Raw genomic sequence first — 23479 nt, 5'->3', positions numbered from 1 at the left:
GCCATGTTAGCGACTAATCCAGACCTTCATGTCCCTTTCTGCCATGGACATGGCTTTCCACCTAGGTTCTTCAAGGTCCTCCTTATTCAGACACTTGCAATGCAGCTTGATTGACATGCGAGGCCCTATCAATCCCATTCAAGGCTACGGGATGGGTCAGAGCAGTAAGGTTAAGAGGAACAATCTCCAGTAAGGGAGACCCACAGATGGGACGTTGTGTCTCCTTTGTGCCTTAGGCAGGAAGGGGAGGTTTTCTAATACCCCATGCACCACCAGCAGCTGATTGTAGGTATACACGGGAGTTCACTGAAAGCCTCCAAAATGAGGAGAGTCTGACCCACGTGCAGAGGTGAAAGTAACTTACACATCTTACAGGTACTGCTGTATTGCACACGTGCCCCACGCAGAGGTCAAGGCAGGAGAGCGGGGGGATTGGGATAAATTTCTTATAGATACAAATGTAAGTGTGGGGTGGAGTGTGTGTGTGGGGGGGGGGGGGGGGCTCAGGGGAAGAGCCTGGGAGCTGGGGATGAGGGTTGCAGGACTCAGGGTGTGAGAAGGAGCTTAGGGTGGGGCTATGTGTGGATGGGGGGAGTGCAGGGGGCAAGGGTGCTATTTAGGGAGGCTGGAGGGGGGGGGGGCTAAGCCCTGCCTCCAAGATTCAGAGGAGGCGGTTGCTTGTGGTACTCTTTCTTCACCATCAGGGAGGGAGAAGGAAGCTCTGTGTGGGCCACTCACTCCTCTGCCCCCTCCCGCTCCAGCCAGGACAGAGAGGCATGCCAGCCCCCTGACGCAAAGGGAACAAGCAGCAGCATCCCCATAGGAATCTCGAGGGAAGGGACTTCAGCCCCACCTTCAGTCCCTAAATGACACTTGGGGGCAGGGGAGGGAATCAGGGCTGGGACAGTCCCAGACTGCTGGGGGAGGGGGGATGAGACACACACTCCAGCGTGCCCCTTTAGTCTGGCTACTTAGCAGGAAGCCCTGGGAGCCCAGCGGGGAGTGTGCCACGCCTCCTCCTGCTGCCGAGTGCCCCAGCTGGCCAGCTGCTTCTTGCCAGAGCAGCGCACCGGCTTCCTTTCACCTCTGCCCACATCCAAGTTTTTAGCTCACGTCACAGCTCTAACCAAAAAAAAAAAAAAAAGAGGGGCAAATGGATTCAGAGCCAGGGTGGTAGAGGCAGGATCCAATGCCATCTTCACACCCGGGTGCCTCAGGAGGTGAGCAAAAAGCCCCGTGAAAGCAGAGCTGCGCTGGAACAGCAGAGTCCTGGCTTCCCAGGGGCAGGCGAGCGCTCTCAGAGCAGCGACAGGATTGGCAGGTGCTTCCGTCTGCTCTAGTGCAGTGTTTCTAAACCTTTTTTTATAAAGAATAGTGATAGAAATGTAGCCGTGTTAGTCTGGGGTAGCTGAAGCAAAATGCAGGACAATGTAGCACTTTAAAGACTAACAAGATGGTTTATTAGATGATGAGCTTTCGTGGGCCAGACCCACTTCCTCAGATCAAATAGGGGAAGAAAACCACTTTTTTCTTCCACTATTTGATCTGAGGAAGTGGGTCTGGCCCACGAAAGCTCATCATCTAATAAACCATCTTGTTAGTCTTTAAAGTGCTACATTGTCCTGCGTTTTTTTTTATAAAGTACTCCTTTTTCAAAAATAAATAAGTACCCCCAGTACTTATAGTTTTCAGACACACAACATTTTTTTCTACCGTTGCAACACATTTGTTTAAACAACTTAGTTGTAGCCAGGCGGGCAATGAAATTTCTGGGTGTAAAAAGTACAAAAATTATAAAACGCTGTAAAACTTAAAACAAAAATTCAGTTTTCTCCAAGTTTCAGTTGTGTTGACGTACCCCCCAGACTTCTCTCGAGTACCCCTCAGGGTACACGTACCACTGGTGGAGACACACTGCTCTAGCACGCTCTATTTTTCTTTCTTGTCAATGCTCTGACTCACTTCCTGAAGCTCCACTCAGTTGTTGATTTTAGGGGGTTGCTAAAACCAGTAACAACTTCCACAAGCACCAGGCGCTGGCTGTGTTTAGTAAGACAACTCCTTGGCCACAGTCTCCCCTCTGTCTGCCTGTGTAGGAGGGGAGGGATATATTGGCTGCCCGAGTCTCCTGCCATGCCCAGATCCTCACTGAATGCACACACTTCACCTCAAGCCCTGATCAGAATGTTATGCAGAATGAGTTAGGAGTATCCGAGCCCAATGCTGGCAGCCCAGCCTGGTTTCCCCTGTGAGGGAAAGGCTGAGGGAAGGGAGGAAGAGCCCTACAAGTCACGTGAGACACTGAGCTCTTCTCAGCCTGGTTTCTCTGCCGCCATTTGAACACGGCTACAGACCCAGAAGGCGCTCTCAGCTCTTCACAACCAAGGAGGCGAGTTTCCTTCACCTGAGGATTTTAAAAGCCAAGCACGGGTTGTAAAGCAGCTGCGAAGTAGAGTAAGCGCCCGGAGCACAGAAGAGAGTCCAATGCTCTCCTCTTCACAGGATGGCTGAAGGAGACAGGACTGCCTCAGTTTACCACGGGGCTGCTCTGTTCTACGGGAATTTGAATTCTACTCCTTTGACACCCATTTGTGCAATGGTGGGGTCCCTGCAAGGAGGGTACATTGCAGGGAGGAATACAACAGATAAGGACAGAGAAAGAGGGACCCCAAACCAGCCAGCCCCACTGATTCTCAGGCTGCCCTCAGCACCGCAGTATCCAAACAGGATGTTAAGTGAATGACAGACATCGGTCTCATGTGGCCTGCTCTCACCCCACCCCTGAGGAGAGCTGTGTGCACAGGGGAACGTTTGGTACAGTACGAAGTACCCAAATCTCTCCGTTTCAGAATGAGACCAGGGCCAGGAGATGCCCATTTAATGCTCTATCCCCAGTTTTGTGTAAGCTTCCTGGAGCATGGACAGGTGCTCTACTGTGCCTAGCCCAGAAGGGTCCTGGACCATCACAGGGACGACGAGACATCACCCTAAATACAAATAAGAACGAGATCTTTTCTGTTTGTCCCAGGTGCAAGAGTCATGCCAGCTGTACTTGTAGCTCCGCCCCATGCCAATTGCCCTTGGGGGGAAGCATCTCCCCTCCATCCCACTTGGGAGGTCTGTCTACACCAAGGAGCGTCGGCCAATGGGTCCCACTGAACTGGGGCGGATACCGTTTCCTCTGCCACTACAAAAAGGGACAAACCTTCTTTTCAGGAGGGGAACCCGTTGCAGTAATGGGCCAGTTTGCTACTGCAGATGGTGCATTAGCTCCCTTACTCCAGCCTGGGGATCACGATCCATGCTGCAAGTCACGCCTCCCAGGAGACAAGCCGGGCAGAGCCAGCTCTTACCTGGAGAAGTGCAGCCATCATGTAGAAGACAATGAAGATCAGGGTGAGAGTCGTGTGCCCGCCCTGCATAGAGCTGATGGTGTAGAGGAAAACCAAGTGCCCAGGAACCACGAGGAGGAAGAGCACGCGGGAAGAGCGGGAATTTACATCTGGCGAGAAACGGAGAGGACAAAGCTCAGGATTTGCACCGACAATGCTACCCTGCAGCCAGGGTGGGCGCCCGCTAATCACCAGACAATGTCCTCGTCAATCGCGTGCTGCAGCATATCGGCTCCACGCACCTTCGGGATCAGTGCAAGGAGCCTAACAGAAATGCCCCAGACTCTGAACGCTGCCGTAGAGACCCACCCTCACTAGAACCAGCGATAGCTCCCCGCACTGACGGGGCGGAAGGGACAGGGAGCGAAGAGGCGCTACACGGCCCCCAGCGGCAATCGAAGAGGCACCTTTCGGCCGGTGCTCAGCACGCAGCTTTCCGCAGTTCCAGGGAAGGACGAATTCACTGTAGTGAATTCATCAGAGCAACTAAGACAAGGCGCGTGGTGCTTCTAAGGTATGCATCTGCCCCCTTTCGGCGCTGGTAGTTTTGACCCTGTCTGGATGCCTCCCTACGCCAGGGATGTAAAATTCCGTTTCAAATGTTCACCAGATCAACTGTACATTCAACCAGTTCATTGGCCTGTGCTGCGGTGGGCCTGCCTTGCCTGGAGCACCAGCCAGGCCAGCTACCCACACTGTGTGTGGGGGGGGGTTGCCCTGGCTGGACCAGGCCCGCTGCCCCACACGGCGAGGAGACGGCTGCTGCGGCCAGGCCTGGTTAGCTGGTGATCTCGGTAAGCGTGCCAGGAAGATGAATGCTTACTGGGTAACTGGTTAACCCTTTACATCCCTACCCTACGCTTGTATTGCAACAGATAATGCTGACATCTGATAACAAAGCACCCGCTCAGCACCAAGCACCTGGGAAGCCAGGCCTATTCGCTCCCAAGCTGCAGGCTGCCCTGCCCCGTGCACTGCAGAGCATCCATCTCAGCACGTACGTGGCACGCAATGCAAGTCAGGATCCCCTCTTCACCGTGTCCCTCCTCCCCCTGTGCCCCTCCTCCCTCGAAACATCTGGGGCTGCTGCTCACTAACGGAAACTTTATGGAGCCTCCATCCACAGGAGCGTTTTTGGCTGCTGCAGGCACGCAGGCCGAGACGAGCCGCCGGCAGCCTCGAGGCAAATTCTTGCGGCCCAAATGCACCTGGGGACGATCGAGGGGGTGGCGGGGAAGTTGACATCAGTCGTGCCAATGCCAGGGGCCTCAAAGGCACCCCTGCCGTTCAGGCAGCTTTGTTGCAACACTCCCCCTCACCGACCCAGCAGGACACTGCGACAGTCTCTGTCAGCAGGCCAGGCCAATGCCTGTGTCTGCCTCCCAGCCCCCATCTCCCCGCCGTGCACTATCCCTCCCCCAATGCGAGCTGAGCCAGGGGAGCGTCAAGCCGTTTCAAGATGCCCGTGACCCGGAAGCGCGCCCGCTCAGAACATCCCAGCGCCCGGGTTCCCGCCACAGATACCTGAGCTGAAGAAAGTGCTGCAAGGACTGGGGCACTTGCGCGGGGCCATCTCAGGGCTCTCGCCGGGTATTCCGCTCATGTGGAGGTACGTGGAGATGCGACTGGCCTGGACGGCCACCAGATTGCCACCGACCCCTGGAGGCCGAAGGGGGAGCAGTGAGAGCCGGTGCCACAGGACGCAAACAACCAGAGAGAAATCACAGGGCCCTATTGCCTCCCTTGACAACCACCGATGCAACTGCACTATCGTGGAGCCTCGTTGAAGCGCAAGGTGTGGGACGCAAGCCCAGCAGGCCAGCTGCTGCAGTATGTTTAAAATGGCTAAGGATTTTGTTTTACAACAGCGCATAACCTGTGGAACTCACTGCCACATGCCCAAGAGAGTCACAGCATCATTAGCATGAGAAGACCCACAGCGCTACTAGCAAAGGAGCTTGAAGGACCAGAAGTTTCAGACCCATGCTCAAGAAACAGGGAAGGGGCATGAAAAGGATAAAATATTCTTAAACGCATAGGCCCATCTTTACTGAAGTATCAATCCAAAGGCAGATCACATGTTCATTTAACATAGTCTCAAGCCTAGGAGCCAAAATCCCAATGGTATCTACTGATGGAGGCGCCTAAATCACTTTTGAAAAAGGGACTTGGGCGCTTTTGAAGATTTCACCCACTCTGGCAGGCACTGCGGGGCGGTTCGCTGGCAGAGCAGAAGCCAACTCACCGTTAATCACCGGCGTAAAGACGGCCATCCCGGCAAAGTTTGGATCCGACACCGTTTTATCCAAGATTAACCCTCCAACGCTGCAAGGGAAGATATTGAAGAAGCTGATGCCCAAGAGAAAAGGGCCATGAGAAGATCCAAAGACTCCCACGGACGGACGAGGATGTGAGGTAGCGAGGACTGTATTCACTCTGCTTGCTTAGTTGTGTTGTATGTGATTCTACTGTCCTGTGCTGTTCTGGAGTAACTCTGTGTCTGTGCCTCAGTTTCCCTGGGCACTGCAACACTGTCTGGCTGAGGAGGGGAAGGCTGGGCACAACTCACTGTGGAAGTATGTCAGTCTCTCCTCTCCTGAGGACCAGGTGACAGCAGAGAACACCTTGGGCCCAGGAAGCAAGATGGAGGAGTAGGCGGGACTGCCTAGAGGGCTGAGACCAGTTGCTATGAGTTGGTGTGAGTTGAGTGTTTTGGGCTGGCTTAGGGAGAAGGGACCTAGCTGGCCTGGGGGGGCTGGCTCTGGGCTCTGCTCTCCCCAAGATGGATTGCACGGACGGCTCCTGGTTCCTGTCATGACACGTCTGTGCTACGCTGTGTCCCTGTCAATGAATAAACCTGTTCGACTTGCTGGCTGAGAGTCACATCTGGCTGTGGATGGGGGTGCAGGGCCCGGTGACTCCCCCACGCTCCATGACAGACGGCACGAGAAGCAATGGCCACGCTTGGTGCAGCGGGTTGCTGCTGCAGTGCACACTACACAGGCAGCTAGATGCCGCTTTTATGCGATGGCAGCAGTTGCAGATGGACCCTGGGGGGTCTCAAAGCTGGTGCATAATACAGAACATTGATGGAAAAGAGAGACTAGCCTAAAACCAGTGAGCAATCCAGGGGCACCTCAGAGACTAACAAATATAGATAGCATCACGAGCTTTCGCAGGCACAAGTGGGTTTTGCCCACGAAAGCTCATGACACGACACGTTTCCGATCGTCTCCAAGCTGCCACAGGACTCCTCGTTGCTTTTGAAGTTACAGACTAACATGGCGACGCCCCGAGACAGAGTTGGCAGGAGCCCCATCATCATGCAGCCTCTGTGTTTCAGGTCTCCACTTACGGGACAGGGCTAACAATACTGCTTTCCTCCCACTCTATGGGACAGGGACGGTCTCGCTGAGGGTTTGTCAAGTGGCCAGCCTGGTAAGGCCCCCACCTCCTTAACTTCAGGGCGTCCCTTATCCTGCCTTCCATCAGGGCGGCCTATGTGCTGGCTGTCGCATCCCTCCGGAGAAGGGGGCGGGACGTGTCGAGTGCCCCGCCTGGTAAGGCCCTGATCCAGGTGGGACCCTTAGCCACTAAGATGACAGCAGACAGACAGTTCCTTGGGAGCTCTGTGGTAGGGCGGAGATAGCCGTTGGGTGCACGGTAAAGTCTGTTGGACCGACAGCAGGGGAAATGCTGCTCTCCGTCCCAGAGGAGCACCCCCCAGGAGCAGAATCAGCCCACATGTGCTGGAGGGATGCGCTATAGTTGCTCTATTACTGGCTGTAGATCTGAACTTGAAAATTTGAAGGGGTTGGGTTCCACCACCTCCCATGCTTATGCACAGTGGGTGGGCACCTGCAGGGGAGCCGGGGGGGGGGTCCCGTCCTAGTTGGACAGTCGTTTCGTGCCTTCCTACCTGCTAGTAGCCATGGCAATGATGACGGGCTCCCAGCCGGAGTACAGCACCTCTCGGGTCACAGGGTTCCTCTTGGCAACGATGAACCAGAGCGGCAGCAGGGCGACGAAGAAGACGCACACCAAAGGGTTCACGTACGGTTTGTCCTCTGAAAAGAGAGGCAGCGGGTTCACGAGCCCTCCCAGCAGGACGCGATGGGATTGCAACGCGCAAGCAGCGCTGGGCAGCAGACCGGGTCCCAGTTCCCCTCTGACATCCGGGACGACAAGCTCCCCTGGGAGCCAGAGAGAGTCTGCGGAAGCCAGATGTGGCCCCCCACCTTTGGGGGTTACGCTATCGCCCAGGCTGCCTTCCCCGGGTCAGCCTGTATTGTGGCGGAGGTGCCTTCAAGAAAAGCCGGCTTCCCAGTTTCCAGCCCCTCACCCCCTTCAGCCTTTCCCTGGTGGCTGAAAGCTAGCAGCCACGCCCTCCCTCTCCCTGGAAACGTGTCCTAACCAAAAAGGCGGCCACAGCTCTGCTCCTAGCAGAGGGGCAAGTAATCCAGCGTGCCCCACGGTGGCGCTCTGGTAAGAAGCCGGCCAGAGCAAGGCACTCCTAGCCCAGCTCCCGGCTCAGCAGTAGGCAGCCAGGCAAGTTAGAGAGGCTGGCTAGCTAGCTGCACCCTCCCCCCCTCGACTGTCCCGGCCTCTAGTGCATCCTGCCACCATTTCAGGGGGCTGCAATTGCACAGGCAGGGTCCCTGTTGCTTTTCCTGCTTCCTCTGAGTAGCGAGTGAGGAACAGTGCACAGCCTGCTGTGTTCTTCCTCTGCCCCCGCCCCGGGCAACCCCCTGCCTGGTGCCCTTCCTCATCCCCCTCTCCCAGCCTCAGCCCTGACTCCTGCCCACCCATATCCCCCCGCTCTGAGCCCCCCCACTCTCTGCCCTAATGTCTGCACCCCCCACACCCTTGCCCTGAGACCCTCCTTGTACCCCCAAGCTGGACTCCTACACCTAGAGGTACTGTCATATCATCCCCCTCCAGCCCCCTGCCCTGAGTCCTCCCCCCGGGGGCGCAACACGACAGTACCTGTAAGAAACTTAAGTTACCTTCACCCCTGCCTAGTAGGGATCAAGGCTCTCTCAGCTTCACAGCCGGGGGAGAGGCACAGGGGGTCAGGAGCTGCCATGGCTGGGGGAGAAGCATGCTCCTCTGGCCCTCGCAGCAGGGCGGGATTACCAAGGGGCATTAGGGGCTGTACTCCTGTGTTCTGGGCCAGCCATTGCTGCAGGGGAGCAGGCTCCATTTGCTGCTGTTCCTTTCCCCCCAGCTGGAGCCGCATCACCAGGAGCTGCTCACTGCAGCTCCCATTGGCCACGATTCCCAGCCAATGGGAGCTGCAGGGGGTGGCACAGAGATAACCGTTCCCACCCCCACCAAACAGGAGCTGCCCCAGGTAAGCACCCAACAACCCAATCCCCTACCCCAGCTCTGAGCCCACTCTACCAACCAAGCTCCCTTCTAGACCCCACACCCCAACCCTGAGCCCCCTTGCACCCTAACTCCTGCCCAGACCCTGCACCCCTGTCCAATCTCCTCAACTGCAAATCCCTTGGCCCCAGCCTTGAGCCCCCTTTCTGCACCCAAAATACCCACCCACCCCATATTCCAAACCCTGCCACGGATCGCCCACGTGCAGAACGAATTTTGTTATGTGCACCAATTTGAAGGGGCCGTGTCGCACATTTCCACACCAGTGCACACAACAAAATTCATTCTGCACATGGGACATAAAAAACAATGTAGCGGGAGCGCTGCGAGGGACCCTCACTTAGGTCCAGATTCCCACGGCTCCCCCAAGCCTGACACTGACCGTGCTTCCTAGCTTCTGGCACTTGACAAAAACCACCCCTAGCCTGACAGGGAAGGTGCACCCCATGCACCCCCAAGTCTCTCTGTCCCTGCGTGGCCTACAAAGATTCAAGATATTTCTCTTCTCTCCCTCCTGTTACTGTGAATATGCCTGAGTGAGGCGGGCTCAAGATGAGACATTATACAATTCCCCACGAACAGCTAGAATAGAGGGCCAGGCGCAAAGAAAGGGCAGCATTGCTTATGTGTCTCACCCAGCTCTAGGTAGAGGCCCCGGCTAATCCCCGAAAGCAGCGCCAAGGTGATCAGATCCCCCAAGCTGGCGGCAATGGGGGTGGCCACGTTATCTGGGTTGATCCCCATCCTCCTGGAGCCGATGATGACGCCGATCATGATCATTCCTAGGCCCAGAAGAAAAAGCAGCGTCAGCCTGAGGGCCCGGCGGCTCAGATTGAGCGGGCGTGGCCAGAGGGGTACCGTCTTACCCAGCACAAGCGACGCTATGAAGGCCGTGGCGACGCTGCTGGCGCACAGCAGGATAGCGTGGTCCAGGCTGAAGTGCCCATCTGGGATCCAGCCAAATATCACAGCAGCCATCGAAGCGAGGAAGCCAACCACTGTTGCTTGAACCTAGCAAACATGCATGGGAGGGGTTAAACCGGACACAGGTTGGGAAGGGAGAGAAACCAGTCCCAGATTGGCTGGTAGGGGAAAGGGTTAATTACGGCGCCCGAGGCTTCTCCATTGGACATTCCGGGTCAGTATTTAAACCCTCCTTCCACCCAATCACTGCCACGCCCCCCAGCTATGCCCAATTCCCACACAGCTTACCTGAATCAGAGCCATGTTCCCCGTGATCATCCGCCAGAGCTCCTTGGGGGTGTCCATTTGCCCAATATTAACCTGGAATTAGAGACCAAGGAAAAACTGAGCCCCGCATTCAGTCAATGTGTCCGCGGTGGCTGTATATTTGTCGTGGGCTGGGGGACCAACTCCTGCAAGGCCCGTGCCCCACGGGGGCTCAATCCAAGAAAAACCAAGAAGTCGCCATTTGTGAAGGCTCCCCCCTCCTGGGGCCTTCCCCATGGCTCCAGCAGTGGGATGTGGGTCCTAGCAAGATGGCCGCTCCCCTCCCGCCTCCCCCCCTCCCCCGCAGCTGAGAGGGGAAGAGTGCTGCATGAGTTAAGAGGGCTTCCTGTATCGCTTTTGGGGTTCCCAAGGGCCTCAATTCCTGCACACAGAAGAGAAGCCTGCACCCCAGGCCTGCCAGAGCAGCGAAGGAGGAGAAAATGCGCCCTTATAGAATCATAGAATCATAGAATAATAGGACTGGAAGGGACCTCGAGAGGCCATCGAGTCCAGCCCCCCGCCCTCAAGGCAGGACCAAGCTCCACCTACACCATCCCTGACAGATGTCTATCTAACCTGTTCTTAAATATCTCCAGAGAGGGAGATTCCAGCACCTCCCTTGGCAATTTATTCCAATATTTGACCACCCTGACAGTTAGGAATTTTTTCCTAATGTCCAATCTAAACCTCCCCTGCTGCACTTTAAGCCCATTACTCCTTGTCCTGTCCTCAGAAACCAAGAGGAACAAATTTTCTCCTTCCTCCTTGTGATACCCTTTTAGATATTTGAAAACCGCTATCATGTCCCCCCTTAATCTTCTTTTTTCCAAACTAAACAAGCCCAGTTCATGAAGCCTGGCTTCATAGGTCATGTTCTCTAGACCTTTAATCATTCTTGTCGCTCTTCTCTGTACCCTTTCCAATTTCTCCACATCTTTCTTGAAATGTGGCGCCCAGAACTGGACACAGTACTCCAGCTGAGGCCTAACTAGTGCAGAGTAGAGCGGCAGAATGACTTCACGAGTTTTGCTTACAACACACCTGTTGATACAACCTAGAATCATATTTGCTTTTTTTGCAACAGCATCACACTGTTGACTCATATTCAACTTGTGGTCCACTATGACCCCTAGATCCCTTTCCGCCATGCTCCTTCCTAGACAGTCGCTTCCCATCTTGTATGTATGGAACTGATTGTTCCTTCCTAAGTGGAGCACTTTGCATTTCTCTTTATTAAACCTCATCCTGTTTACCTCTGACCATTTCTCTAACTTGCTAAGGTCATTTTGAATTATGTCCCTATCCTCCAAAGAAGTCGCAACCCCACCCAGTTTGGTATCATCTGCAAACTTAATAAGTGTACTCTCTATCCCAATATCTACATCATTGATGAAGATATTAAACAGTATGGGTCCCAAAACAGACCCTTGAGGAACTCCACTTGTTATCCCTTTCCAGCAGGATTTAGAACTGTTAACAACTACTCTCTGACTACGGTTATCCAGCCAATTATGCACCCACCTTATCGTGGCCCTATCTAAGTTATATTTGCCTATGTGGGCTTACTGCTCCGAGCACAGGGCAGGGTGGCAGGGACGCTCAGTTTCTAAGCCCCAAACCACACTCCAGTCCCCTCAATTGCCTCCGTTGGAGCTGCACAAGCAGGGTTAACACGCCTGCCATACAGGCAGACTCTGGACTCCAGAGCACTTGGCAGAGGCTTTGCCAGCGAACCTGGGATGGCAGCAGGACCTCCTCCGTTTCCCCCTCTGCCCGCGCTGGCGTGGGGAAACGACAGTGCCAATCATTTCCCAATGGAGCGCCTCATCCCACGACTCCCGGCCGATCCTGGGTCACACTGTCCTGGGTCACTCTATCAGAACGCGGGCTGGGCGCTGATAAGAAGGAAGGCCAGGAAGAGGGCAAGGCGAGTTTTTCTTTTGCGTAAACAAAGCCAATGCCCCGGGGAAGCCTGATGAGGGGCGGGAAGCAGCCACAGCACGAGGGGTTGTGCTGGCACCAGAGGGGCTGCCAAAGGCGCCGATCAGTTTAAACAGAAGGGACGGACCGTCGCTGTAATCTGGCGGCAGGCAACTTTGCTGAACAATTGCCACAGCTGCAGAGCGACTGTAGGAGGCCCTGCCGTCCTCCCGTAGCAACCGGCGCGGCCCCTCTCAGAGCGGTTAGGCCAGTGGGAGACATTACACATCACAGCACCCCCCAGGGAGATAGAGGAAGGAGCGCTGGGTCTAATTTAATAATAGAAACTGATGCACGGAGAGGGGAAGCAACAAGACAAGGTCAGAGCGACTGAGTGTCAGAAATAGACCCCAGGCATCTTGCCTGCTAGCCCCTGGCTCGAGCCTATGCAGAGGCAGCAGCCGCGAGTAAAGGGTTCCCCAGAGCACGAGGCCATTAACAGCTAGCACGGATGTGTCGGGAGTTTCCGTCCCTCTCGTTTCTGTGCCAGAGAGAAATCAAGGTCAAGCAGCAGGACGTCCCATCAGCATGCTTCCCCGACTGCTCCCTCCTGGTACATTTCCAAAGCCCCTTCCAAACCAGAGGCTCCAACAAAGCACTCTGTCCACTCCTGACATGCAGCCATTTCTGGGGGGGAGCATGGCAACTTGTAACTGTTCAGGACAAGAAGGGGGGGAGGGGAAAAAAAAAAAAAAAAAAGGCGTCCGGCCCAGTCGGCTGGGTCCGTTTCGTAAAACAGAATAGCTGCCCGCCTCAGAATGTGGCCACGACTCACGGGCGACACCCCTCTCCTTGCGCAAGGCGTCACGGGGAATTTGACCGACCGTGTCCAAGGAATCTGTGTCTTATTTCAATTCTAGTCCCAGGCCTCAGGTTACGAGGGCACATGGCATGAGGTAGGAAAAGCAGCCATGCCTGAAAATAAGTCTTCAGACACTAAGGGAGTCTAGATTTAAGGGGCAGCCTCAGAAACGTCTGCCATCCGGCCAGTTCACCAAGGGGAAAGAAATGACTTACAGGGCATTCAGGACATACACTGTGGGTATTTTAGTTCAGTATGAAGCTGGATCTTCAATTCCTGCCATCAGGTCAGGATTAACAGAACCTGGCTGTAGTCAGATGCAACCAGATTTTAATCCACTAATACAGGAAAGTTTTGCGTCCTAAGGGTGTGTTCACACAGCACCCTCAACCCGAAATATGATATGCTTTTTGCATAGCGCAAATTGCGTATTTTACTTCAAATCTATTTTGAAATAGCTTATTTTGAGATTTGGGGCATCTACTCAGCGCCAAATTTCGAAAAAACGTGCTATTTTGAGACATCTCTTATCCCGCGTGGAACGAGGGTTATGGGGATGCCGAAAGAGCGCTCCTATTATTTCGAAAAATATTTCAAAGTAACGGGCGGCTTGTGTCGATGCGGGGTATCTATTTCGGGATGCTTCCGGTACCCCGAAATAGCCGTGCAGTGTAGACTTACTTTGTTGTGAAAGGAACCGGTTGGGGAGAAACCTATGGCCTATGGAAGCCAGGCCCAGCTGTCGTCCCGCAGAGACAGCACAGCCACCTCGGCCTAAGCTAATTCTTGGAGGACAGGTCTGTGCTGCCCCTCCACACAGCTTCCTATGTCTAGGACAGACCAGAGCAAGAGGGGGACGGAAAAGTAAGCCAGATGGGTCAGCTGGTCCCTTCACATGCGTATGCAGAAGGACCCTGGGCAGTCAGAAGGAAGGGAGTTTAAGTTGGAGGCAGCATGTGACCCCTGCACCCTACGATAACCAATCTCGTTATGGGCCGGGAGCCAAGCTGATTTCTCCACGCTGGTCAGATTAAGGCCATGGCACGTCAGCAGGCAGCACAAGGCGACCCAGAGCCTCAGAGGTAGGGAGGGGAAAGGTTAACGGGGTTAATCAGTAACCCTCATCAGCGGGTGATGCTTTCTGGCTTTAGTTAGCCAGTCGGGGCAACTCTCCACCCACTATGAGCGGGGGGCTGCTCCAGCCCCACGGGACCCACGGCAGATTCCGGAGCAGTCACTGCCTGTGGTGGGGAGGCCTCTCCAGCTCAGCCCGTTTAACCAAGTCAATGGGATTTTACAACCCTCGTGAGAGGGAGGCAGCTGGCCGGGTCATTGCTCTCGCTGAGCCTCGGGCCCCTGCTGTGAGATGGGAAAGTCTGGCATTCCAGCCACCCTCTGCACAGCCTGGCTAGCTGCAACTCCCCGCCAGTCCTTGGCCAGTACCACAGCCAGGAAGGATGGGGCTGGAAGACGAGGTGCCAGTCTGTCTCTGTGGGGCTGCACGCTTAGCCACGCCAGCCAGCTGAGGAAATGGCTCACTCCTTGTCCTCCCCGCACAAGGCCCTATGTCCCTTCCACGCACCCAACAATAAGGAGAAACTAAGGAGACTGGTTTCCCCAAGCGAAAGAGCAAACAAAGTTCGGCCTGCACAGACATGAGCTTCTTCCCACTTAGCCTTCGCCTCTGGCAGAATTGCAGCTTCTTCTGCTCCCCCCTAGCACGAGGGGGAAAGCTTGTTCCCCCGTCAGCTGGAGACACAGACTGGAGCTGGGCTTCGGCAGCCGGCGCGGTGTGCCAGCCAGTACTTGGCACATCATCCCTGGCCAGCTCTCTGCTGGCTTCTTAGGAGCGAGGGGAGCAGGGCCAAGCGTGGCAGAGGCTCGATTCAAGGAGCAATGGGAACGGTTCTAGGCAGCGGGGGTAGTGGCAGGATGCCCCCTCTGCTTCACTGCACATAAGCTCAGCCACAAACTACAGGTGGAACCTCCCAAATCTGGGACTCTCTGGTCCAGCAACGTCTGTGGTCTGGCAGGGTCACGGATATTGCCAGATCAAACAGCAGCGGAAGCTGGGACTGGAAGCCAGCTAAGAGAATGCGGCGGCTGAGGAGCCCCGATTGGGCCAGCAGCTGTTGGGGAGCTCCCCCATCAGCAGGGCCAGGAGGGGACTGGAGAGACCCAGCCCCAGCTAGGAAATCCCTGGCACCAGTGAAGCTGGTGTGGCGGGCGCCCTGGCTGAGGAACCCAGGAAACTAGGGGTGTTAAATTTAGATTAATGAACTAATTGAACAGTTGATGGGATTTCCATCGACTATTCGATTAGTCGATAAGGGCGCCTCCGTCTTTGAACTGTAGCTCCGGTTCAAGAGTGGAAGCCCCGCAGGGAGCACCCGAGGTTTTGAAATGTACAAAAGGCCCAGTGAGGTTCCTGCCGGTGGGGCAGTCCCTGCTGGCTCCCTGCAGGGCTTCTGCTTTTGAAATGTACAAGAGCCCTACTGGGGCTCTTGTATATTTCAAAAGCAGAACTGCAGCAGAACCAGCAGGAGCAGAGGCTGCTTCAGTCCCCGCTCGCGGCGTTTCCCACTGTGGCTCTACCTCCCCTGCATTGCGGAGACAGTGCTGGGGGGAACCAGTTTTTAAGCCAGCTCCCCCCAGCACTGGCTCCTGCTCCCCGCCCCCCTTTATGCCTCTCTCTGATCGAGGGAGCAAGGTGGGGGAAGCGACTAGTCACAACACTAGTCGACTGTCCGATAAGCTTATGCTTACCAGATAGTCAACTAGTTGCTCACATCCCTACAGGAGACCCCTGGGCGAGGCAGGACTGGCAGAAGCCGGGCGGCCCAGGGCTGGGGAACCCCAGTGGCAGCAGCCAGGCAGGGAGCCCCAGAGAGCGGAGTCCGGGAGTGGGACAGCAGGGAGCCTTTATCTCCCTTGGTCCGGCAAACTCCATGGCTCGGGACTAGTGAGGTCCAACCTGCAATGCACGTGGAGCCTCTTTCCCGCTACCCGCCCTGATGCTGGGCACGGGAGCCCTGATTGGGAGGTGGGGGCTGGAGAGGACTCCACACACCTCTCTGCCAACCAGACACCCAGTCCCCGGCCATTGAGCTCGCGGGGGCCTGGAAAAGATCCGCGTGGCAATGCAGCGGCGGCACAGAGCAGGAGAGGGGCTGCAGCACCAACAGCAGAAGACACAGCCAAGGATCGTTTGAGAGCTGCTTCTGCCTACAAAGATCAGCCATGAATGTGGCCTGCCGGCTTCAGGGTACAGCTGGGGATATGGGAGACGCAGAGCAGGGAGGCAGGGGAGCAGCAGGTGTTGATGGGCAGAGGCCGAGACATGCACAACTCTCCCCCTGCTTTCTGCTACCGGTGCCCCCTGCTTTCATCCACTCCGACAGCGCTGCAATAGTTCCCATCCAGGCCTTGCCCCTCCCCTCCCCCCAAATCATCCTGGACCAGCTCAGCCATTTCTGAGCAGTTTCCTGCACTCCTGTACCCTGACGAGCAAGTCCGGGCTGTTTGCTGAGAAAGCTGCACCTCTGACTGTGTTAATTCTATGGGTGGGAAGAGTGAAGAGGGAGCAGCTGGCACCGTTGTGCTTTGAGAATCACAGCTGTGGGCCCATTGTGGGCTGTGCGGTGAGGCACAAACAGCCAGCCGTTCCCTGTGAGCACGGCCTGGAAGAATGCGCGTTATGGAAAGGGAGGAGAATTTCCAACCCGTAACAGGAAAGCATTCTGGGCCTACTGCGCCGCTCAGCTGCAGGGACAGAACATCGCACGGGTGCCAGACGGCTGACGAGAAGCAGCCCCGTCGTAACCGGGCTACCGTGGAATTAGGGAGCTCGGCCGAGGCCTGTCTTTGCCGTCTGGAGCCCCTGCCTCCATCTCAGTCCACTGCTCAATGGCTCATCCCGGGACACTCACATTGGCAATGCCCACTCTTGCCCTTCTATTGACTTCCGGAGGCTTTCAACCAGGATGCTAGGGCTCTCAGCAGGATTCCCCTGGACAGGAGAGCTTGCCTCCATCCTTGCCTCTGCAGCATGCGTCTCTCCAAGCACGGCAGCCTTGGCCCATCCTATTGCTGGGACCTTTCTGGCTTCAGTTTCCTGAAGAATCAAACTCTCCCAGCTACACATGCTCACCCCCGTTCTGGAGCCAGGGATGCTTCCAGGCAGAGCAGCATGCTAGGCAGGGGACAGCTGAAAAGAAGGGGATCTGACACAGTCTTTCATATTCAGCCCCGCTACTGAACTGCCAAGCTCCTGCCCAAGTGGACAGAGAGCAATTTCCTGCAATATTCTGGACACCCCTTAACGAATTAAGTGCCTCTGGGATGGGTCTGCCACACTAAAGAGCAGTGGTTTGTGTGCTATTGTAGGAGTGCACGCAACTCGTCCAGGAGACGGATGAATGGGAACCAGGAGAAATGTTAGACACTGTAAAAGGTTTGGGTCCCTGTGTGTGAAGTGGGCTTCACGGGCAGTACTAGAGAAGCCTTTTTAAACTATGCCCTGGGGAGAAAAACCCACTGTCTACTGACTACCTACTCCTAGAAAACTCCAGCTCAAAGACCCCTGAACTGTAGAAGAGAAGAATTAAACCTCACATGAGCATGCTCGTGCTGAGCCAAGCCTGTTACGAATCTGTGGCCAAAGAAGAGACCCTCTGTGGGGTTTAACGGGCAGAGCCCATGTCAGAGTTGGGGGGAGTCGCAAGGAAGCTTATTAGCCTGCGTGTAAGTTCTTTTATCGTCTTTAGGAGGTTTTCTTGGTCGTGTTTTTACCCTGTGAATAAATAAGCTTGCAGAGAAAAAGCAGGGTAGGACCCTATGGTCAGCTACTCGGGTATTCATCTCTGGGCTGGTGTCTGCTTCCAATGGTTCTCAACCTATTTACTATGGTGGACCACACCCAATAGAACAGTGTTTCTTAAACTGCGTTCCGTGGCACACTGGTGTGCCGCGAAGCAGTTAGAGATATGCCGCGGAAAACAGAATTCAAAATGGCTGCCCTTAAAGGGCCAGGCGACCTTTTGGGTTTTTTTGTTCAATAACTTCTCCCCAACCCTTTGTCCCGCCCCCCTCAAAAACGTCCCCCCCGGCCTTTCCCCCGCCACCTGACTTTTTTTTTTTTTTTTTTTTTGCATGCAACAAAAAATCCTTGGTGTTCCTCATAAAAAAAAATTGTTTGGTTTTCCTCGGTCTTAAAAAGTTTAAGAAACACTACAATAGAACCTATACAGCCCTCAGGGTGTCACATGGGCTACAACTGGCCCACAGGCTCTAGGCTGAGAGCCATGGGCAAGCCGCTCACCTGGTGCTGGCAGTAACATGGTGAAGGCAGGGAACTCTTCAGGTTGAAGAGACCACAGAAGGGAGAGTGATGCACAGTGACACCCAGGGCATGCCCTTGCTGGGCCACTGAGGGCAAATATAGGTGCAGCTGCCCGCAATGGGGACAGGCATCTCTCCTGCCAGCTGCTCACCTGACTTGATCCCCAAGGCCCCCTGTTCATGAGCCTGACATCAGGTTATTCTCTTCCACCCGCCCCTCCCCACAAAGGGGCTCCTTCTCTCAGCCCTCACCAATCCAAGCGGGGTAGGTGCAATAACCATCTGAGCTGGTGTCCTGGATGCTGCACCCCTGCGAAGATCGTTCAGGGAGAGAGAAAGAGGCAGGCAGCGAGGGAATGGCTCGACTGCTCTGTCGGGAGGGAATCACGAAGAGGAGACCCTCTATCAGGAGCTAGATGGGACAGAGGAACACTCATCTGGCCACCAGGGACACTCGCACCCGAAAACTCCCCGAGGAGCACAGCAAGCTCCAGACCTCGGAGGGCAAACCAAAGGAACCAGCTGGCACCGGCCTGGGAGAGCTGGCACAGCATGGGATAGAGAGAGGAAACTCTAGGAGCCCTGAGACTGCTTAATGATGCGTCTGCATCTCAGCAAATCCATCAGCGATTAAACCACTCCCGAGTCAGAGTGCAAAGAAGTCCACAGGCAGGGGCTAACAGGCAGCCCCTCCTGCCCACAGTAGCCCTCTTCTTACCCCTCCCATACACAGACACAGAATTTCCCTTGCAGGATACTCACAGCTGTAGAAAGACGAGATGCCAGTGTCATCTCCAGGTTCCCCTTCAGTCCCAGCAGTGCAGGAACCAGGATAAATACTTCAGTCACATATTTGAACACGTCCCAGTGCTGCAAGACAAGAGAGTTCCTGCATAACGGGCTATATAAACACACAGTACAAGGTGACAGCTGCCGACTGAGCTCTTTGGGGGCAAGGATGGTCTTTTTGTTCTCTTTGGACAGCACCTGGCCCGCTGGGTTCCAGCTCCACACCTTGGCTTATCAGACATGACAATACTAGACCAGCCAGACTGTGGGGGGTGGGGGGGCTGATGTCCAGCTCTCCTTCCTTCAGAAGCACACCTATGGCCAGTGTAACATGGAACTGGGAGGAACTGTAATTCCTCAGGCTCAAATGCAGTGTCTCTACCTCCCAGGTGCAGCCCTGGTCCTTCCCCAGTTCAAGACTATGGCCCCACCAAGCTCTTAGGAAAGCCGACCCCAACGCCGGAGAGCTCTTTTCCCACTGCAGTGATGGGGGTCTCCCTCTGCCTCCCATTGCAGGGCAGGATCAGGATTTGAGCTCTGCGAGGGATGCACAATGGGAAGAGCCTGCTCTCCAGCTGATCCGGTGTCACACCACTAAGGCCCATAGGCCCTGAAAGGACACAGACCGGTTACAGAGCCGGAGACAGGAGAAGCCTGCCTGTGCTAGCCCTTTGCGGAGGAGCGAATTTAATCATTTACGCCGTTGGCTGTTTTGACTCCGTGTGGCCCGGGAACACACGAAGCCAGAACAAACCCTCTCTCGCATGCTGCAGCGTGATTCTGGGTTTCCATTGGTTAGACAGGCGCCTCTGTAGGCCCCAGCTGAGATGGCAGCCAGGGCTGTATACACACACACCTCACAAGAGAGGCTCCCTGCCTTGGAAAGCTCAGGCTGTAAACACACAAGATGTTTGACCAACAGGGAAACTGAGGCACAGACCGATCCAGTGCTGGGCAGTCACTGGAAATGCTTTGCAGAGCATTTGGTCCCAATCACTGTTCCCTGTACGCTGAGCACTTGGGCAGTTTCCCAATGAAGATTCAGGTGCTGCCCGGCAGCTGGCACAGCATGTGTTTTTACTGGTGGTGCACATCTGCACATGCCTCGGTGCACAGAACAAAATGTATTCTGCACATGGATAGAAAAAATTAGAGGGAACAGTGGTCCCAATCCAGTGCCTCCTGGAAGACCATCCCCTTAGCGTGCGGGGTGCAAACACAGACATTACACTGCAAACATTGCCACCGCTTTCCTCCTCCGCCAACCCCAGAGCACAGCAGCATCACATGCTCTTGGCTTCAGCCCCAGCAGGAGGCCTGATTTATGCTGTTCAGGGAGGGCGCCTCTTCTCCCTTGCTCTGGAACCTGCATTGCTAGGAGACACGCTGCTGCCTCCTCCGCCTCCGCAGCCAAGACAGTTTCCTTGCGCTCGAGACAGCGCGAACAACCTTGGGCTGCTCAGGAAAGAGATGAAGAGTAATTGCAGGGTTAAGAGCTCAACAGCAGAGCAGCTGGCTTCCTAAGGCCGGATGGGGAAAAAACCACCGAGCCCACAGCTGAAAAGCTGAAGGCTAGAAAACCCTCAAGGGTTATGTGACCAATGCTTTCCTTTCAGACTCACTGAGCGAAAAGCTCTGAGTAGACCCCATCTGCCTTCCCCACAATACGGCCGTTATGCAGCTTCCCTTAGGCAATGCTACAGGGAAGGCCGCGAGTTGCCCCACCACAAACAGGACACAGACAGGACTCGCGTCCCCCTCCTGAGGTGCCACACGCTGATCGCAGAGGGAGGAACTCCAGCCCTGCGCCTGGGTCAACACTACGTCTGAACGGAAAGCGGTCTCCTTGCGTCTGGTGCTCTCCTACCTCACTGTACCGACCGGTTGTCTCCAATGTAATATCCAGACCAGGGGTGGGCAAATACCAACTCGTGGGCTGGTTCTGGTCTGTTAGGTTTAGCCCGTGGCCACAGATCGCTGTTCCTGGACAATGGGAGCCACGATTACCTGTACCACAGGGGTGCAAGTAAATATAGCAGCAGCGGCCCACCAAGGGCTAACCCTAGTGAACTGCGGCCATTTTATTGCCCACCCCCGATCTAGGCTGCATGTTCCTTGGGGCAGGAATGGGACAAACACACCCTGCCATAACTAGGGCTGCCCGGTGCTACGGGAATGCTAATTAGGAACAACAGAGGCCAGGCAAGGCTTTTAGAGCTGCGACCACACCAGCAATTCCATGCTGCCACAGGATGTTCCCAAAATTAACGTACTGGAAACCACAGCCCCTGCTGCTCTCATGATACCCACAAAGGCCTCCTCCGCGATGAGCGTTTAGATCTCCCACACCTGCCCTGCCATTGAGGCAGCTCTAGACTGGCACAGACCCCAACAGCTGGCCAGAGGAGTGGTCCTTGCAACTGCAAGCAACAGCGCACGCCTACAACTTGCTGCAAACAGACAGGTCTCTACCTGCGCTTTCACCGGGGGGAGGGATTCCAATCATTGGGTTCGTTTTTCCCTTTTCTGCACCCTTCCCCTTCAGTGTTGGGGCCACGGGCGCCGGGGAAGATGGATTCGCTGCACGGCAGGAGAGTGGTGCTTTGAGAGGAACTGCTTCCAACGGAATTAAGGAAACACCGTGACAGCATTTCTAAGAGGCTGCATTTTTTAAGAACAGTCAGGGGGCTTTTGGGGCCAAACCAGAAGCAAAGGCCTCACCTAACCCCCCTGCAAACCCCGGAGGTGCAATTATGACCAGACATGGGCCTGTCTCAGCCACTCATTGATCCAGCCTTGTTGCTGTCCTTCCCAGAATCACAGAGGAAGCCACTAGGGACATGAATTTTCTGAGAGGAAGGACTGTCCAGTGGTTAGAGCAGTAGCTTGGGATGTAAGCCAGATTTAGTGCCCTGCTCAGCCATAGACTTCCAGAGTGACCGAGTGCAACTCACAGGCGGCGTGACGGGCATAAGCTCTCAACATACAGCACCATTAGGCACACTAAGGTAGATGTCAACATCGCAATGGTTTGATGCAAAACAAGATCCATGCTCGTGCTACTACGGCATCTGCGCGGGCAACCAGCCAAAAAGGGCCCCAAAATACTGTTTCCCGTCGATCTCAAGCAAGGCAGGAGGGAGGAGACGAGTGCATTATGAGACACTGATGACATGAACCCAGAACCAGCCGCTGCACAGTTGTGGTCCAAGCATGCACCGGGAGCATAGCCCAGAATGCACAGTGGCACAGGCACTGCGGGATGGCTACCCACAGCGTCTCACTCTAAAAGTGGATGGCAGGTTCCCTAATGGGGACATGCTACTTCAGGGGACATTGAATTCTTCCCCGCAGTGGGGACATGGACCTTCGACTTTGCAAAATCAGGTGACCACGAAGCGACCATAATGGATTTAGCCTCATCTCATAGTGTAGACATGGGCCTCATCTCGCGGCACCTCAGTTGCCAACGGAGACATGACTTCCCTGCCTCACAGGGGTTGCTAAAGCCTGCAGTGCTCAGACACTACAGGGCCATGCGAGAACCCGCAACAGATGTGGAGGAATCTGGTAGCACTTGGGGCCTAAAACTTGGGGCCTCCCACTCAGTTGAGTGGGATTTTCCCAACGTGCCTGTGCTGCTTAGGAGCATCATCCAGTGTCCCTGGGGCTACATCTAGACTACATCCCTGTCGTCAGAGGGATGTAAGTGAAGCACTTCGAAAATGCAAATGAAGTCAGGATTTAAAATATCCCGCACGTCATTTGCATAATCACATCACGGTGCTCTTTCGAAAAAACGCTATGTCTAAATTGAAACCGCAGTCCTGAGGTTTACAGGATCTTTCGAAAAAGCGCACCCAAAGACTAGACTGCGGTTTCAATTTCGACATGGCGCTCTTTCGAAAGAGCGCCATGATGTGATTACGCAAATGGAGCGCGAGATATTTAAATCCCAGCTTCATTTGCTCTTTTGAAGTGCTTCACTCACATCCCTCTGCCGACAGAGGGATGTAACCTAGACGTAGCCTGGGAGACAGGCAAGGGTTTGCCCCAGTTGGCAGATGCAAACGAGTTGCGTGCAGACCCCCCTGAACCAGCAACTCCACGACAGAGTTGGGACAAGACTCCAGCTTTCGGCTCCCCTTCACCAACCTGAGCAGAGTCCTTCCAGCTCCTGTGGGGGACGCCAGAAGGAGCTCAGTCAGTGTATTGGAGCACCCACGGCAGAGGGGGCCATATCTCAGTGCCTAAGGAGGCGGGGAAGAGGCACAGCCACGCCCTCTGACATTTTGCTGGCCTCTGGGCTTGCCAGGCCTCCTTCAAAGTCGTGGGTAGGAGGCTCCTGAGCTCTGCTGCTTCCCCGAATGACTATTTGTAGACTTGCCGTGGAATACGTTGCAGTTCCGGCACTGCCAGCTCTGAGCGGGCACTGCCCATCGGCACACGCGCATACTCCACGTGGGTCACTACAGCTCCCACACACATGCCGAGGAGTCGGGTGCCACGGGGGCTGCTCGGGAAGACGTGACGCATGCATGATCGAACACAAGCCAGA

General features: G+C 55.1%; 1 protein-coding gene across 2 annotated transcripts in view; it reads right to left on the bottom strand.

Annotated features, from left to right (window-relative positions):
- Positions 1-23479, bottom strand: part of SLC41A1 (solute carrier family 41 member 1) — a 37378-nt gene that overhangs the window by 2415 nt on the left and 11484 nt on the right. For both annotated transcript variants that reach the window (XM_075909923.2, XM_075909924.2), the window contains 8 exons: positions 18895-19002; positions 9993-10064; positions 9647-9791; positions 9416-9562; positions 7312-7459; positions 5638-5717; positions 4917-5051; positions 3354-3502 (listed from right to left, as the gene is read on the bottom strand). In XM_075909923.2, the coding sequence (XP_075766038.1) occupies positions 3354-3502; positions 4917-5051; positions 5638-5717; positions 7312-7459; positions 9416-9562; positions 9647-9791; positions 9993-10064; positions 18895-19002 (984 nt within the window). The remainder of the gene's footprint in view (positions 1-3353; positions 3503-4916; positions 5052-5637; positions 5718-7311; positions 7460-9415; positions 9563-9646; positions 9792-9992; positions 10065-18894; positions 19003-23479) is intronic.

Source organism: Pelodiscus sinensis, chromosome 27 (assembly GCF_052426305.1).
Source record: "Pelodiscus sinensis isolate ZL-2025 chromosome 27, ASM5242630v1, whole genome shotgun sequence".
Taxonomy (NCBI): domain Eukaryota; kingdom Metazoa; phylum Chordata; order Testudines; family Trionychidae; genus Pelodiscus; species Pelodiscus sinensis.
This window is presented reverse-complemented; position numbering and strand designations above follow the sequence as displayed.